This window comes from Serinus canaria, chromosome 7 (assembly GCF_022539315.1).
Source record: "Serinus canaria isolate serCan28SL12 chromosome 7, serCan2020, whole genome shotgun sequence".
Lineage (NCBI taxonomy): Eukaryota > Metazoa > Chordata > Aves > Passeriformes > Fringillidae > Serinus > Serinus canaria.
This window is the reverse complement of record NC_066321.1, coordinates 4,977,745-4,995,821: the sequence shown is the minus strand read 5'-3', so window position 1 is coordinate 4,995,821 and position 18,077 is coordinate 4,977,745. Positions and strand designations below refer to the sequence as shown.

The following is an 18,077-nucleotide window of genomic DNA, read 5'->3' as shown; positions in this document are numbered from 1 at the left end:
TCAATTAGATGCCAGACATGTAAAAATGTGGGAGTAAACATCCTCTCCCCAGATGGTGAGGAAGCCCTGCACACCATTTAAACCATCACTCCCACTCACTTGCACGTCCTCACTTAGCATTTATTGATCTCACCACATTGATAAAAATCTCTGCTTATCACTTGTGCCAGTAGTTCCATCAGCTGTTAGGAGCAGTTTAAAGTCTAATTCATCAACTTCCAGTACAAGCAATTCTCGTTTTCTGATATTTAGTCATTATTATGAACAACATTATTAACCCTCAACGACTCAGAACTGAAAGAATAAATTACTAGACTTGCATTCTCTTGGAATTTTGCCACCAGGCCTCAGTCAATGGGAGGAGGCTCCAGAGAAGCCAGCAAGTGGGGCTAAATCAGCAAACTAGATACATTAATTAGTAAGGGATGCCATGGAAATCTTAACAATCCAAGCCCTCTCTGCCACAGAGACTCAGATACAGAATTCTGCATTACAGGGAGAATGAACAGTCACAAACTTCTCAAGGTCAGGTGCCTGGACTCTTTTTCAGAAGGTGGTGGCCACTTCATCAGAGGAGAAAAATGATTCACAGCATCTTAAGCAAATAAAAGCTTCTAAGAAGGAAGTAGAAAACTCTTTTCCAGCTCTTGTATTTTGAATCAAATTTTTAAATATTAATTGAAGCAGAAAATAGAGTTCTACTTCTCCTTTCTCACAGAATTGCTACATTTTAGAGTACTTGTTACACTTTTCCTCTCTAGCTCAAATATTATACAAGATACAAAAGGTTTTATGTTAGAGACCAAGACCAATTGTCAAATGCCTGCTTTTTAACAGGATAAACCCCCTGAACCCAGGAGATGTAATTTCAAATTCCTTCATGAAAATGAAGGATCTGAGTTCACATCAACAATGTCTTCCAGAGAATTAGGTGAGTAAAACTCCTATTTGGTGAACCCCAGCAAGACAATAGTAAAGGATTGAGGTCAGGTATTTAAGTAAACATCTCTGTGTATGCACATATAAATTTAGGGGGTGAACTGATATAAATTTAAAGAAGATGATGTCTGGACTGTTGTAGATGTAGCTTGACTGGACATTCTGCTTTACGATTCCACTGCTACACCACAACACACGTGTCATTACACTGAATATTTACTTTTATTCTCCTTTTCTGGTATAAAGTTTAATTGTGCTGAAACACCCAGATAAGGAAATAAAAATCCCTATTGATTACAAAGAATATGTGTGGAATATGCTGTAATAATTTTGCATTTTGTTTCAGAACAGACAAAGCCAATAAAGAGTAAAGGAAAAAAAAAAAACTAAAAGGAACAAATTCAAGCATTTAACGCAGGTCAAGACAGAGCTGCTCAGAAATACTCACCAAGGAGAGAGGCCCCACAGGTTCCTCCATTCTGGCAGTAGTTGTAGCAGTGGTTGGTTTCACACCTCTCCCCAGAGTAGCTTGGCCAGCAGTGGCACCGGGCATCCCCCTTCTCGTTGATGATGCACTTCCCTCCGTTCTCACAGGTTAATTTACAGCTGTCATCTGCAGCAAGAACACACACAGCTTCAACATCCCAGCTCCAAAGGGCAAAACAGAGCCTTGCCTCAAACACAGCCGTGCATCCCTGCCAGTGAGGGGTAAAATATCACTTTTCAGAATGCAGAATGTGAACTATGCCTTCTGTTTGCACAGTGACAGAAAACCCCCTCAATTTGGGGACCAGAAACCCTGGAAAGGCTCCCAGGAGCTGTAGAACTGGTGGGAGCTCTCTCATGGCACAGAGAGGTTGGCCTCCCTAGGATCTAAGTGAGTAATGGTAGTGTGAATTCTTGTTTGAAACTATAATTCCAAGTTTGAGAATTGGAAAATTGAATGCTGGTTTCATCTGGGAGAACCCAGAAAACTTCTGTCATTTCCTGGTGACCTCAGCCCTTTTTTATTAGCCTTTTTTGGATTTCTCTTCCACACTCTCTGCTAGCTAACAGCCTTCTTAACTAAGCTCTCCGAAATATATACAAGGAAATTATTTAGCTTTTAAATCCTCTTCCAAAATTGGTATTTGCATACAAACTTGTTGCTCCTAATACACATTTTCTGCTAATTTATTTTTTTCTGCTCAGACTGTAAAATCCCTGAGAAGGGAAGCTGCCTGCTGCTCTGCAATCACAATTCTTATGGCAGCAGTGCCACCCTCTTGGTGATGAGCTGGAAAAGGAGGGACACAAACTCTGTTCAGGCCAGGTTCAGTCCTCATGTAAAGCTCTTTTGTAATTAGAGTTGTTGTCTTAGAAACATTTTGAACAGCAAACCTCTATTAATTTCAATGAACAAGGTACAAAATCACTCAATGATAACAACAGCAAATTGATTATAGATGAGCACACACAATGCTCAAAGATTCAAACAACTGTAATCCTAAAGAAGCAGGAAAGCACCTTTCCAGCCCAATCATGCTTTCAGCAATGAGACTTCATTTGTCAAATAGCAAAACAATTCTGTGAAGCCAGACTGCCTCCTAACTAATCCAGGAATTTAGCCAACAAGGCTTTAAACAAGAGAGATGCCACAAGTACCAACAACTTTTCAATAATACATCCACCAGCTGCAGGAGTGTTGCTGAATTCATCTGCTTTAGTCAAACAATTCATGAAAAAGAGTCAAAGTTCCTATTTGTCCCTTTCTGGCTGAGGTCTAGCATTGACTGGCAAGGCACAGGCACAGCAACCCCTTTGAGGTTTAAAAAACACATTGTTTTGCAAGTGTAGAGTTGAGGAATGTTGACACAAAACCTGGGATGGAACCTCTTTAAAGAAAACTTCTGGAAACTGTCATCTTTCAGATAATTGTACCTTTCTAAAATTAATCTGCAACTAGGCAGCAAATCTTAAATTTCCTGTGAAGGACTGGCTGGTGCCTCATTATTTCATGAGTTGAACAGTAAAATATATGAAATCCTGTTTTCACTTGATTTTTTGGTATCCACCCTGTATATATACAATTGCTGCAAGAAAGCTACTTTGTATTTGGGAGTTTGAGGAAGCTTCAGTGTTTTATTAATTTGGGTGGTTCATTAAATCCTTTGATGTTCCATGAACCGTTCTTCAGTTACTCATTACAGAAGTTGTTTGAATGGATAATGTAGCATATCTTATTGGAGAGAAGGTCTATTTTTGTTTTGCTTATCTTATCTGTTTTACTTATCATTAGTCATGAGTTTATGGAGCAGAACTTGACAAAAACAGAATAAATAACAGTGACATACAGACAACTGCTCATTTTTATGAACCTTTCTGATAGTGCATTAAAAACATGTTCTATTTCTCTTTTAGATGAATTCCACAGAATTAAGATATAAAATTTGGGGGGGGGGAAATGGAAATTGCTACTGTTCTCTATGAAACATTTTAAATTCAAGAGTCTCAGTACAACTCTAATATGGAACAGAGAAATGGTAATAGAGCAATTTTGGACTTTCAATAAGCTGAGGAAGAGGATTGAAAGATGCAATGGAAAAGGCAGTTTTAAAATAGTGTATTAGACTTGAACAATATATGGGGTTTAATGCTTTGTTTAATGCTGCTGCTTTGCTGTCTGGGGTAAATACAAGAAACAAATTACACTGATTCACATCAGCTGAGTACAAAAAGGGGATGACATGCCTGCCTTTGTGTGGGAAACATGAACAGAATGGTTCCAGAGGAGAAGACAGGAAGAAAAGGAATACAGGAGAAAATACAGAATTAGTTGAAAAAGCTGAATACAGTAATTGGAATTACTGCATAAATACCTCAGTAGAAAGAAGTGGGAACAGGTCTAGTAGTACCCACCCTTGGAACAAACTTGTTAAACAGAAAAAACCAGAAAAGTTTCAAACTCCAGACTTCAGTGCTGCTCTAAGCTTGCTAAACCCAGACTTAAAGACCTCTCAGCTGCTCCTTTCACTTGTGAAATGACACAGGTAAATCATTCCACTTGTTATACAACCTCTAGTCTAGCTGCTGAATCTCTCTAACATGAAAGAAAGAAAGGATTACAGATCATGTAATTTTATATATTCTCCCCTAATCTGGATATTTAGTCTTCTGCTGCCTTGTCTTGCCTATTTCAATCTTAACATCTTTAATACATAATCAAAGAATTTTGATTTGCCGTTTCTCTTATGATTTTCTTCCCACTAAAACTGTTTGACACAAACATTAATAGAATTTATCAGCTTCATCGTTGACTCTTCCCTTTTACTGGAAGCAAAAGGAAAATCCTACAAAGAAGAAACACTGATAAAACAGCAAATCAAAGCTTGGTGAACCCTACTGGTATGTTTTTCTTTCACTTGTTCAATTTTTAGATATTCCATTCCTCTACCCCCACTTACACAAGACACACCTTTTATTGACATTTCCATAACAACCCTATTCTTTCTTGAGACAAATGAATCTTTTTGCTATTTTCTCCTTTTCGGGGTATCCCCCAATTTCTGGACTGGACAAGTTAAATGGGGAGATGATGTTAAGGAGCACAAGGTTTGGGATCCACATTCTTTGGGACAGTTTCTCCCACAGTGGGAAATATTCATCCCATGGGGGAGAAAGTTCTTTGCTCTTGGCTCTCCCTTGGACAAATGTGTAGCTCACCCTTTACTGAGCTGAATGCACCTAATAAAGACAGAGAGCAGAGCTCTAATGTTGAGGGGAAGTTCTATAAATCTTCCTTCAGATGAGAGTCATACTACACCTGCCAGTTTGCCATATGCTGAAAAGTATCAGAACAAGTTGTTCTCCCCAAATTTTGTCTGAAGGCTGTAAGACAGATGCTCCTCTTTGTTTTCCCTTCACATTTTTTTTTCTCCTCTTAAGACATCTGTTTTCTTTATGATGTTAAAAGGAAGAGAATGGCTAAGAAAAGAGTGCACAGTGTGAAAATCTAACTGGCACCCATTCTCTTCTGCACTGGGAAACAACCCTCCCAACAACGACCCCTTTGTAAATACAGAAGAAATGCTGTAAGCAAGATTTTTTTTTCCAAACCAGAAGCAGATTTCTGTGTGACCCTTGTTTTTCTGAAACCTAAGAAGTCTGGAAAAGCAGCAGAACCCCCAAGAAGATAGCATGGACCAAAGTGCAGTAGCTCCTCCTCCCTGAGGAAGAATTGGGGGTTGAAAAAGAAGGAACACAGGGATGAACCTCTCCAACCCCAGCCAAAGCACCTTCTCTGCCTGCAATCTGTGCAGTGGGCAAGTCCCCCCAGAGATGTGCTGAGGGAAGCAACAAGATAAATTGAATGTTTCATCTCTGTTCAGAAGCAACACCAGTTCCGAGTCTTTGGAATTCTTTCCTCAGGCTTTCCATTCAACCAAAAGAGCAGAAATGTTCCCCTCTCAAGATGAAAGTGATGAGTGTGTGCCTCCAGAACAGGGAACTCTTGGAAGTGTTCATTACTCCTGCTCCTTCAGCTGTGGGACTCACTGTCTTCCTCCAGTGCAATTCTCTCCCTTCTCATCCTCTGGGTGCATTTTTAGCTTCCTTGTGCTACAGACAATTGGATACAAGAAACCCAATGGATGCAAATCCAGGGGTCTCTTTTAGGAAAATGAAGTGGTACTCTGCTCTTTCCTTTAGGAAAACTGAAGGGTGGCTTCTAAACTGAAAAAGTCCAGCCTGTTTCAGTCCATAAATAAACCCCAAAAGAATTCTGGTCTGTCAGTCGCAATCACCCAGGGAGAAATGAGATGGAAGCTTATCTCAGAAAACACTGGAACTTGTACTCACTCTGTTATGAAAAAACATTCTCAGTGATGCAACAAACCCATATGTTGAAATGACTCCAGCTGGAAAACTCCAGATCAAACCCAGAAGCTGTTTCTCCTCAGTTGCCTGAGGTGCTGGGGAAACAGCTGTCTGAGGCCATCTGGATTCAGTCCTACAGAAAGCCACTCAGGAGTCAATATTTAACATTCCTCATGCAGGGCTCAGGAAAAATAACACAGTGGACCAAGCCAGGAGTAGTAGTATGCAGAATTTTAGGACTTAGCTAATTTTCTTCTCATTAAAAAAAAAAAAAAGGAAGAAACTGAACAATCCAATGAACAAGAATCTGAGTCAGTTTTTGGGATGTAGCACAAAGAACAGAGGAAGACTGAGATTATCTTCCAGTCACCAGCTTTTATGGTAGACAGACTAAGAAGAAATTCATTTGAAATGGAGATGGCTGTCCCATTTTGGCTCTGCCAAGTCATGGAAATCTATCAGTAGTTTCCTCACTGCATTTAAAAAGACTTAAAAAACAACCCAAGGCATTAAAAATATGATGAATATTCAAGATCCTACTATTTTCTTACATATTGTTCAAAAAGTAAAGTTCACCCCTACAAGTTCTTGATATCCACAACTACTACTAATTTCTAAGAGTAAAAGACTTCTTACATGACCTAAAATAGCTGTGTGCAAGCACAATAAAACCAGAACGCCTCAAAAACCAGAGGACCACCAAAATCAACAAAAATATTTTGACTGACATTGAATCAGGATTTATTGCAGAGAAACAGAAAAAAAACATGCCTGTATAACCTCCCTTTGGATTGTCAGGTCATCTTTCAACAATATACAGGCAAGTAAGGCAGAATTTTCTGCTTTGGGTTCTTGACATCCTAAACTGGGCCAAAAATGTTCTGAATAGCTTTAAACAAGGGGAATGTGTGGGGTCTGGAATATTTCACATACATTTCCTAGATCTTCATTGGAAAAGAAACTGCAGCACCTAGATTTTATTCCATACTCTATAACCTCCTAAAGGAAAAGGACCTGATTCATAATTTGATTTTTCGTTTCTTTGCAGGCTGTTAGTGACCTGTTAATGGCAAGTGACTGTCAGTCAGCCTTTAATTATAAACCTGTATCTGTTCAAGATGCTGATCTTGGGGTCAGCTCTGATCTTTCCAGAAATCTCTGCTGGTCCTTGGGAGCTGAAGTGGAGTCTCAGCAAGATACAAACATTTCACATTCCCTAACACTTAAAAAAAAAATCAAAATACTGCAAAAAATTATTAGAGAGTGCTATGATACAGAAGTTTTCTAGTTCCTAATTTGCAATCTGTGATACTCCAAAACTTGCAGTCTACTATTACAAAACTAACCTAGATGAAAGAAAAAGTAAGAAAAAGCCTACATTAGGCATTGCTTGAAATATAATTGTAAACAAAAAACTAAAGAAGCACTTATTCAGCAGCCTTTAAAAAGTCATAACAGATATTGCAGCCATGGGAAAGTACTGAAAATTATCAATACATTAAAAATGCTTCTCTAGGCATTTTCTGCCTGCCCATAAAAATTTATAACAAGTCATTTAAAAACCTCTTCAGATCTCTCTTTAATAAAAACACACATTCCTGAAAACATTACCACAGCACAATCCTTTGCCCACTAGTAAAAATGGAGCATTACTGAAATGGTGAGTTCAAACTGGTATAAGTCAGCAGTGAAAACAAATTTCTTCTATTTGTCCATTCTTCAACACCTAAGTAGTAATTTTGGGTAGTTTGCAATAATTTTCAGGTGGTGCTGTAACAGCAGAAATTCTTGACATGTGCCCACCTGAGATGGACAAAGAGCTGACACTTGGAGGGGCAGGGAGGGTGTTCAGACTGATTTGTGTCCAGAGTTGAACAGTTTTATTAATACCACATCATGAACCACTAGAACACAGTCTTGTTAATTCAATACTTCAAGCCTAGGCAGTATAGATCAATGGGATTTTCTCCAGAGAATTGTGACATTTCAGGTAAATTAATTTAATTGCTAAATTGAGCACTTCAAGCACAGAGGATCTCACCAAAACACCCATCACTTGCACTTCTGAGCCTGGAATTAAACTTCAGAAAAACATCCTAATTCACATAATACACACAAGAAATGCTCTTCTGTCATTTCTAGAACATTTACAAATTCAAGGTGGCTAAGAAATCATTCCAGCAGGGTGACCAAGCTAGGTTTGGCTAAATTAGAGTGAAGACATTTTAAAGTACTTAATAATCTTCTATGGAAAAGATTCCCTCCCCACCCCTAAAACACAGCAAGAACTTAGAGGCCCTTTTCATAGGAATTCTGGTTTCCAGTGTCTCAGTATTAGTCATTACAGAGGTTCCCAGAATATATAATTCTAGATAAAAATGCTGCAGGTTTTTTTCCTTTCTTTGACTGTTACTTCAAAGTCTTTATTATTTGCTATGTTGCTCTCACTGCCTGTCACCATTGCTGCAGTGTTTCTTTTCTCCTGAATGACTCACTTTTAATTTGGGATCCAAAACACCTCAGTGCTTTTCAAACTTCTTTTGGTCAGTATTTATGAGTGAGTACTTTTAATTATCATCTTGTATCAGTTAAGCTGAAAGCTCATTTTTCATTTTGATGAATATTAGCAGGGGAGGTTTTTGCAGCAGGGATTTTGTTTCTTCACCTTTCAGTTTCAGCTAATTAATGTGTGTATTGAACAACATCACAAAACTCAGCACTCACAGCCAGCCTGGCCTTTTGCAATGACCAAAACTGACCAGCTGCTTATTTTCTGGTTTTCCTGCAGTTTTCAGCACCTACCTAGGAGGCTCTGATCAATGCATGTTCCATTCATCAATGCCTTTCCTTCTGGACAAGCACATGTTGCACCAGAAGGGTTGAGTAAACAAATGAATTCACACGTCAGGTCCAAGCAGGGGTTAGGCACTGTTTAAAAAGACAAAATGTTAGAGATAATGATTTTTAGTTTTTTTAATTAAAAAAAATTTGTGTTCTAAAGCTAAGAAAATATAAATAATCAGATACAAAAATTCTGATGCACTTCCACTCCCCAGGATATCAACAGCCTCGAGTCTGTGTACACATTCCCCAAACAGCAATGGAAGACCCACAGAAGGATAGAATTTATTCCATTACCAAAAAATCTACTGGTAACATGGAGTAAAAAATTTCATCTGCTTTTGGCTAGAGGGATTGTTATTCATCCCTCTTTTAATTTTTTTTACATCTCAGTTACAGTGCAGGTACAAAAGGCATTTCTGTACAAATTTGTCCAGCATCCTTTCACATGAGTGCAAAGACATCAAAATTATATATAAAAAATTAATAAATCTATTTTCAGTTTGTACAATCAGGATCTGGTTTATGTTTAAACAACTTGGTTATTTTTCCCCCCCTGAGGTTGGATTTCAAGTATTTCCAGTAATTATGCTTACTCACAGTCCGTTTGTTTGTAGCGGTGAAAAATCAAGGCACTTTTTGCTTTATCAACATCCACACTCAGGTATTCTACAAGGCTCTTGCCAAATTTGTGCACTCTAAATGCACCATTTTTAGGGCCTGCTCCATAGATGTAATCCTCAAAAATGTCAATTCTATGTGGATGCAGTAAACCTTGAATAAAAATGGATAGTAAATACAAACACATATTCATATTCATTTTAAAATAAAAACTTCAATTCATTACTATGATTAACACCTAAGGACATTATTTTTCAGACAGCTTGTTTGGTCCTCACAAAAATTACTTTTAAAAAAAGCAATCTTTCTCAAAGGTATCCTTTCCTTTTGCAGACAACTTAGATTTCAAGATTTTTATCAGTTTTCCACACAATTGAGTTTCAGAAACTGGCTGGTAACTGAAAAAAAAGAATCTCTATAGTAACAACTCACTAATTAGAGCAGGCTTGTTCTACTTGTTGTACCTTAGGTACAACACTTTAACTAGATGCATGTGACAAGGAAGAAAGAGGTCATTGTGCTTCACATCAAAGAAATTATTCTGACAAAACATTTCTTCAGCTCCTTCCTAACATATTTGAAATGCTAGTTTTTGTACTACACTTGTTTTAGTTCATAATTACAGTAAATTAATGCAAAAGAAAGTGTTAACTCTACCAACTCCTCATTTTTAAGAGCTCTGAGGGTCCCTTAAGCCACCAGTTGGATTTCCTGCGCACAGCTGGCTGTAGAATTTCACACTCAACAAGGAAATGGCTTCTAACTAAAACTTCTTTGCCTGAGCTGCATCTCTTCCTTGTGACACTTTGTGCCTGCTGTTTTCTCCATTTACTCTAAAAATGGGTTTGTATTTCCCTTGTATTTACTTAACTTCATCAATCAGCCTTTATTTCTTCCTATTGTTCTCTCATTTTTATCAGTGCTTGGTACTCAGTATTTCATTTTCATGAAAATATGAATGAATTCTAATTCATTCTTTTAGGCTTGTTTAATTCCACGGGTTGAAGGTTTTAGTCTCTTTGCAAAGCAATTTCTAAACTGCCCCAATTTTCCTGTGGTCCAGGGCTAGAGGAGGTTGTGGTCAGATCCCTACACTCAAAGTGATCTCTCTTCAGATGATTAACTTCATCTATATTGATACAAACTGTGGAATAAAATACTTTTAAACCAAAATCAGATGTTTTCAATCTTGTCCTGCCCAATCAGGATTGTGGGAGATTCCTCCCAGTGTATTCCAGAATATCCTGGTGAATTGTGGGTTAAAACACTCGGTAGCACCAGGTAGAATAACACCCTGACAATTCTCCAGAACCAACTGCCCACTAATCAATCCTCCCCAAAAGGCTGCTTTCAAACATTTTTTTAATGTATTGCTTTAATTTTCTACTCAAATTTCATCAATTTCTTACTTAAATTGTTAAAAAGCCATTATGCAATTGAAAACTGTTTGCTTCAACAGAATCTTCTTTTATCAGAAGATTTTATCTCCTTTTTTATCAGAAGATTTTATTCTTCATTCACATTCTGTTAGCAGAATTCTGTGATTACTCACTGACCTGGAAGCCAAGCCCATTATTCTCCCAGAACTGATTCAGATCAACTGTTCTACAACCCCTAAAACTCCAGTTCAATGCAGGCAGCTCTTATGGAAGTCCAAGCGAGATCAAGCCTAAATATTCATCACAATGTTACTCAGTAATACCTATACTTGCAGATCTGACATGTCATTGAGTCTTTGTTCCCCTAAGGTAATTTTATTAGATTATTTTAAAGCTGAAATTATCTTTATCTTATCTAAAACACTTGCTTGGATAAATTTTGAAGCATTGTCTAACAAAAGCACAAAAAAATTACTCAATAATCACCATTTTTTGCTTACATAATTCCTCTGAACAGTGAAACTTCAGCCAAATAAAATAAAATGGAATGAGGATCATGTTATAGCAAGGCTCTCCATACCTTGTTTTGTGCTCACAGACACAACTGAGTCAGACCCATCAAAAAGAACACTGCCAATAACAGACAGCTCAAAATCAGCCCAGAACAAGCGTTGGCTGAATGGATCAACCACGAGACCTACAAAGGAGATAAAGTTCAAATAGGGACATAAAACATGAAAATAAATTAGTGTTTTTCTATAACTCTACATTTTTATGTCATTCATATTCTCATGTACACAAAATATTGTGGCAATGAAAAGACCTGACTGGAAAACAAAGAGAATAAAATATTGCAGCTCCCACTTAAACCTTCCCCTTGGGGCAACCATGGATTTTTACTTTCTTTACCTTACTCTGCCCAAGGTCAGCACCTTTTCTAACCCATTCTCCTAGAGATAGAAATACCAGGTGGGAATGAAATAGAGTCAAAGCCTCTAACCTGTTCTGCCAACCAAAATCTAATATGCCAATTGCACCAGTGGGATCCTGTGTTAAAAACAAGGCATTCAGAATTCATCAAGTCTTTGCACCCTTTAATTCTGTTCTCATTTTTATCAGCAAGACTTCCCATGCAGTCTTGCAGAATTAAAAATCAGATTATTTTAGCTACATTACTGCTGCAAGACATAAACAGCAATATTGGTAGATATATAGCTATTTATATATATTTTCATCTGTATATGAAAAGAATAAAAAAAAGAGAATAAAAGATCAATGCATTATAAATATCCAGCCTCTAGGCAATAATTGAATAGTTAAATCAAGTAGTCCATGTTTCACATTGGAAGAATAAATGGTTAATATGCCATTTTAGGTCATGTCAAACACTTCAGCCTGAAGAAAATATTGAAACCATGAAATAATTTCATTCTGAGCTTTTGAAGTTGCAGTGCATCTTTAATAAGAATGGGAAAAGGTATTTTTCTTCTTATTTATGTAAGTAGGTAAGTCAGAAAAAATACATCAAAAGAAATTATACATAACAGTGAAAATATTCCTCTTCAGGTCATAAATTAATCAGCTGCAGATAGATGAGAGGAAGTGGGGAAAATCTGACTCACAGACCAGTGAAACATGTTTACATTTAAACCTCAATTTAAAAACCTTTTTTTAAAGAAACACTGGCATTCAGGGATATGGCTAAAGAGAACAATTTCTGGTAAAAGGCAATCACAGTGTGTCATTTCTGTGTGATACATGGCACCTGTAAGGGGCATGCTTTAGAAGCAGTCCCCATTCTCCAGCTTTAAAATATTCTTTGCACTTTAATGAGAAGATTTAAAAACAAATTAATACATAACTAGCATGTACTTTCATGGTATCAGAGATAAAAGTATTTCTATTTGTTTTATACATATAACACTCCTGTGATAGTTATTTCTGTGAAGTCAAGCCCAAATGCTCAAACTCTTCCTCCCTCTTATTTGAAATGGGAAAGCCATTTGTGGTAATAAATTTAAGAACAGTGTAAATAATATTAGTAAAGTCCCATTTGGGAGGAAATATTAAAGATTTGAACTCTTTCTTTGCGTTCCCTTCATATAGGCCTGTGTTGAATATCTGACAAAAAATTTAAAAACTCCATGAACATCTATTTTCTACCATGAAGTAAAGGAAGAAAACACAGAAGGATGTTAGTAAAGTATTTTCAGGCAGTAAATACAGGAAAATGCCCATTTCTTGGGTGTTTTGTCAGGTTGGGGTTTTTTTTTTTTTTGCTTTTCGTTTTGTTTTTTGTTTGTTTGTTTGTTTTAAACTGAGAAACTGAAATCTTCCTGAGCTAGTGAGCACCAGGTATTTGGGAAAAATGAGGTGTTTACCTGTAGGTCTTTGCAGGTTCTTTTGAACCAGTATCCTTCTCAGAGTACCATCCATAGAGGATTCCTCTATGTGGGACCGATCCCCAATCACTGTCCAGTACATCATCCTGAAATAATAAACACAAAAATTAAACTGAATGCCTGCACTGAGCCTCAAAACACTTCACTGATGCTCAGTTTTTGTGAGCCTTTCAACATTCCTGGAAGAGTGGAGGCCATGGTTTACATTTAGGTAAACCATGGCCTCCATACCATACCATGGTTTACATTTAGGTAAACCATGGCCTCCATACCATACCATGGTTTACATTTAGGTAAACCATGGCCTCCATACCATACCATGGTTTACATTTAGGTAAGTTGAGCAGGAAATTAAAGAAACAACTTGGGAAAGTTGAGACAATTGCAGAATTTTCTTTCCCGTGCCGCGTTTTGCAATTTTATTGGGATTACCAAATCAGAGCGGTGCTGAAGGATACATACCCCTTTTTAGGATTGACAGCAATTGCATATGGCTCTCCTGCAATGCTGGTGAGGAGCCTGGTGCAGTTGGGTCCCTTCAGCTGTCCCACATTGATGGAGTACCGGAGGCTGGTCCAGTGAGTGGTGTAGTAGCTGAACCAATGCATCCGGGAATGATCGGTCCAGTAAACATTCCCAGCCACCCAGTCCACAGCAATGCCCCTGGGCCTTTTGAACTCTGGACACTGAAAAGAACAGATGGTGCAGTCAGATTTGTGGAAATGGCCTTCACAGCAGCTGCACAGCCACAGATTCCTGCCATTTATTCAGAAACACTGAATAAAGTTGGAAAGACTTAAACTGCACCTGCAGGAGTTCAGCTCTGAGGGATCTGCTGGCACCTCTACTCCATGCAGAAGAACAAGCCATGCTTCAAATCTGTTCTCTCAAGTTTAAGGCTTCCCACAGTAGGGAAAAATGACTTTGACATCAACTACTTGAACTACTGACACTGAAGCAAACAAGTGTTTTGGACTGTAATTTGAAACTGAAGGAAAAGGAAGTTTTAAGATTCTGCAGCTATTTTATTCCATGGTGTTCCATCCCAAAGCCCTCGGTGAAAACAGAGTGAGCCCATCCTGAGGAGTGGGCAGAGAAAATCACTGCATTTAGAAAAATGCATAAAATTCCCTCTGTATTCATGGATATTTATCTTCACACATAAAAGATGCTTGACTGATTATAACATTAAATTTATCAATTTCAGGATCCCTGTGATTTTTTTTTTCCATAATCATTAAGGCTTAGCTCTGAAAGATGGTCCTAAGGACAGGAGTTCCCATTGCAAATGGGAGAGCTATATGAACAACTCTAAAGTTTACTGGAATTCCTGCAGAAATGAGTATTCCCTGTGAAAAAGGATTATCCAAATCTCTTTATCATGAATGCAGTGTATCATAAAAACCTCAAAACCAGCATGAGCTAAATACACATACAGTTGTTTGCCTATTTACTTAACACTACATCAAGTTAAATTATGAAAAAACCTCAGATACTCCTTAAAAAATAAAGCAATGAAATGCTACTAAGCCACATAACCGAAAACCAGGAAAGAAAATCCTAAAATAACTTCTTTTCCCTCAAGTGTCAGAGTTCTCTAAAACCACAAGACATTTGTAGACTATCTTCATCATAAAATAATGGTCATTTCATTCTCTAGGTGAAATAACAGGATCACAAGGATGAATTTAGAGGGTTCATTGCTCATAAGCTTTTTAATTCTGCAAAAATTTCATAGAAGGTATGCATTATAGATGTGTAGAACCTTGATTTTCTATTTAGAGGAATAGTAAAGCAGCAAAATCAAAAAAATACTGCATTTAAAAAACAGTAATTCTTTAAGAACAGGGTCACAGATGATTTTTAAAGGTAGATAAAATATTGTACCATAATTCTTTGCTATGAGATGATGACACTGGTGACATATGCTTCCACAAACAACAGAATTTTTTAAGTGTAGCATTTGCATATAACAAACTTTTTTCTTTGTTACTATCCAAGCAACATTCACAGAAAGGACCAGATACCAGAAAAAAGGGGTATTTTCAGATAAGACAAACAGTATTTTTAGTCCAAACTTCTTTTAATGCTGGGCAATATTCAGGCACCTGAGTCAAGAAACCTCTCATAGCTGGAGATCTCTTTGGATACTTCAAGGATTAATGGCTTACAATGCTGGAACCAAATATTCTTTCAAAAGGAGAGCAGCTGTCATGGCCAGAAAAACCCCCTCACCTTTTCTTTTTTGTGACTGTTCAAACCCACAGTTTACAGTAAGACTCTTTTTTAGAGCCTGGAAAGGCCAGGATGGGAGTTGCCAAGCAGACAGAGAGATGGTTCCCAAAAAAGGCGGTTCTAGGAGCAGGTGAGACATCCTAAAAGAGACAGCCTACACAAATTGGGGAATGAGGATGGGGTTGTTGAGGAATACTGACCTCACTCCTCCACCAGACAGGAAAAGTCTGGTTTCACTTCCAGTAATGCTGGGGGGAATTATAAAGATCAAATGAAGAAGGAGATGAACAGAAGAAATGTCAAGGAGCCATCTGGTGTAAGAGATTTTAAAAAAAGAGGAATAAAACCCCACTAGCTGATGCTGTGGCTGTGCAATTTCCAGTTGTGTTCATTAAGTTGCAGCTACATCATATTTCTGAGCTCTTCTGCATCTTCTCACCCTGTCTAGTAGAATTGCTAACTGGAAATGAGCTCTTACCTAATAGCTTATTTGGATTATGCTAATTTTGAAGAATAATTCTGCATACAAAATAAGGATGAAAATACAGGAAGAAAATCACATTAATGCTTTCTACAGTGATTTTAGCCCACTTTGATGGTAATTATAATGTACTACAACTTATTAGAAAAATTGGGGTTTGAAAGCTAATTGCCTTTCACAGTTTGGAAGTCTCTGCACAGCTACAGACCACGTCAGCTCGATGACTTTTGACCAGAACTGCTGTCTTTTGTAGATTCTGTTTTCAAGGTAAAGAATTAATTAAAAAAAAAAAAAAAAAAGAAAAGAAAAAACAACCAGCCAAACAAACATAAAAAAAAGAAGCTGCAGCAACAACTTGGATCTGGAAACCTTTTGCATATAATGGCAGATTGCAGATTTTCAGCCCCTAAAGTTGAGTTTGACTGAAGAAAATACGTTGCACACATCCCTTTGAAATGTTCAGCAGGAAGAATAAATGACAAATCTAATTTGTATCATCAGCACATCTGAAGCAGTATTTTATCTTATTTATTTTGCAGATATTTGGGGTATGGAATTGCTGTGGGACAAAGTAAAGGAATGTTTTATTTTGCCTCTTCATTAAAAAATAATACATTATCTAATGTCATATTACTAGAACGGTAAAAATTTTGCCCACTGAAACACAACATTTTTGCTGGTAGATGAGCATCCCAGTGGGTGCAGTAATTCACCAATCCACCACTGGTACTACATAAAGTAGGATCATTTATAAACCCCAACCAGCTGATTCCAGAAAGAGCTTTCTAAGTATAAAAACTTCATCCAGGCAGAGCTGTAGCTCTAAGATAAAACCATAAATTCCTGTTTTTTTAGGGAAAAGGGCTGGAAGCAGTTTGCATTCACAGGGGTGCACTGGGCCCTGGGGCAAGCTTTGGGAAACAGGAGTGGACTCATCCCAAGGGTGGTTGAGGGTTCTTGAGAAGCTCCCAGAACTCTGGGGCTGGAGCAAGCTGCCAATGAACGACTGGACACACCACAAAACCTGTGCTTTTCTTCCTCTTAGATGGTATCATCTTTTTCATGTTCATCTTTTGTCCTCTTCCATAAAATAAAGCACTTGAGCTGAAGTGTGGGGTGGCTCCATGTTCACTGCTCACCTCAGATAACTCCTGCAGCTCTCCCCAAGGGTTAGGCAGCAAAAAGCTGCTCCAGTTATCACCAACTCACTCACTGCCTGAACTCAGTTGGGATGAAATCCTCTTCTGCATCTGTCAATAAAGTCTGAGGAGTTGATATTTACTATTTCCTTTAATGCTTGAATTTGTACCAGTCTTAAACCCCTTTTCACAGAAAATCAGGAGAGCTACTTAAAGCTATTCTCTGAGGAAGGCTCTTGATATGCTAATTCTGTGGAGCAATTTGGCTGAGATGGATTTTTGCATTAATGTAATTACCTGAAAATGCAGGTGACTTTGTTCAAGTTTACTGTCCTGATTTACATATCAAAGTCTCGATATAAAAGTTATAATGTAACCTTTGAAAACTTACCCATTAAAAAAAAACTTGGGTTAAAATTAAGGAATTCTCAAGCCTTTTAAAACCAAATTTCAGTGACAATATTAAAGCAACACTATAAAACAAATTAACCTATTGATCAGCTGCAAATAAGGCAACAATATTTGAATATTAATGAGATAACACTGAGAAAATAACTGAATAGTTAAGTACACTGAGAAGCAAATGTTTCACTAATATTAATGAGAAGTGTCCAAGATATATATTCAAATGCAGTCTGTATTTGCATTTTCCACATTCAGATTTGTAAAAAAGCTTTGTCTAGCTTGGATCAAGCATTGTCATGAGGACCTACATGCACTGAAGAGACAGGGGAACATGGGGTAAAAAGAAAAGCATCATTTCTTCAATATCTTTGAATAGAAAAGGAAGTGACTAGGAGATGAAAGTGAAAAAAGATACAAAAACTGAATACTATTTCAGGACATTAGGAAAATACTAATTCTAAGAATATTTTATCTCTATTAGTTTAAGCAGGGAGACAGTGATAAATGGGCTGTGAAAGTTTCCATCCCTGGACTATGAAGATCTCTGAAGGAAGCCTATGCTCCATTTTATGGACCTCAAAGAAAGTGTTAGATTTATTAGAGAGGCTGCAGGTCAGCAAGCTGCTCTTGCTGTAGAATGCACCTGCAGATTACACCCCAAAAATAAAATTTAAAAAAAAACCAACCAAAAAACACCACTACTTTCTCAACCCTAACTTCACAAGGTTTTACACTTTCACTATTTTCTAATGACTAACTCAATACAGAGATCAGTTTATCA

General features: G+C 37.5%; 1 protein-coding gene across 1 annotated transcript in view; it reads right to left on the bottom strand.

Annotated features, from left to right (window-relative positions):
• LRP1B (LDL receptor related protein 1B) overlaps window positions 1–18,077 on the bottom strand; it is a 474,765-nt gene that overhangs the window by 34,368 nt on the left and 422,320 nt on the right. The window contains exons 78-83 of the mRNA XM_050976996.1: window positions 13,499–13,722; window positions 13,016–13,122; window positions 11,215–11,331; window positions 9,235–9,408; window positions 8,596–8,721; window positions 1,388–1,552 (exon numbers count right to left, since the gene is read on the bottom strand). Coding sequence (XP_050832953.1) covers window positions 1,388–1,552; window positions 8,596–8,721; window positions 9,235–9,408; window positions 11,215–11,331; window positions 13,016–13,122; window positions 13,499–13,722 — 913 coding nt within the window. The remainder of the gene's footprint in view (window positions 1–1,387; window positions 1,553–8,595; window positions 8,722–9,234; window positions 9,409–11,214; window positions 11,332–13,015; window positions 13,123–13,498; window positions 13,723–18,077) is intronic.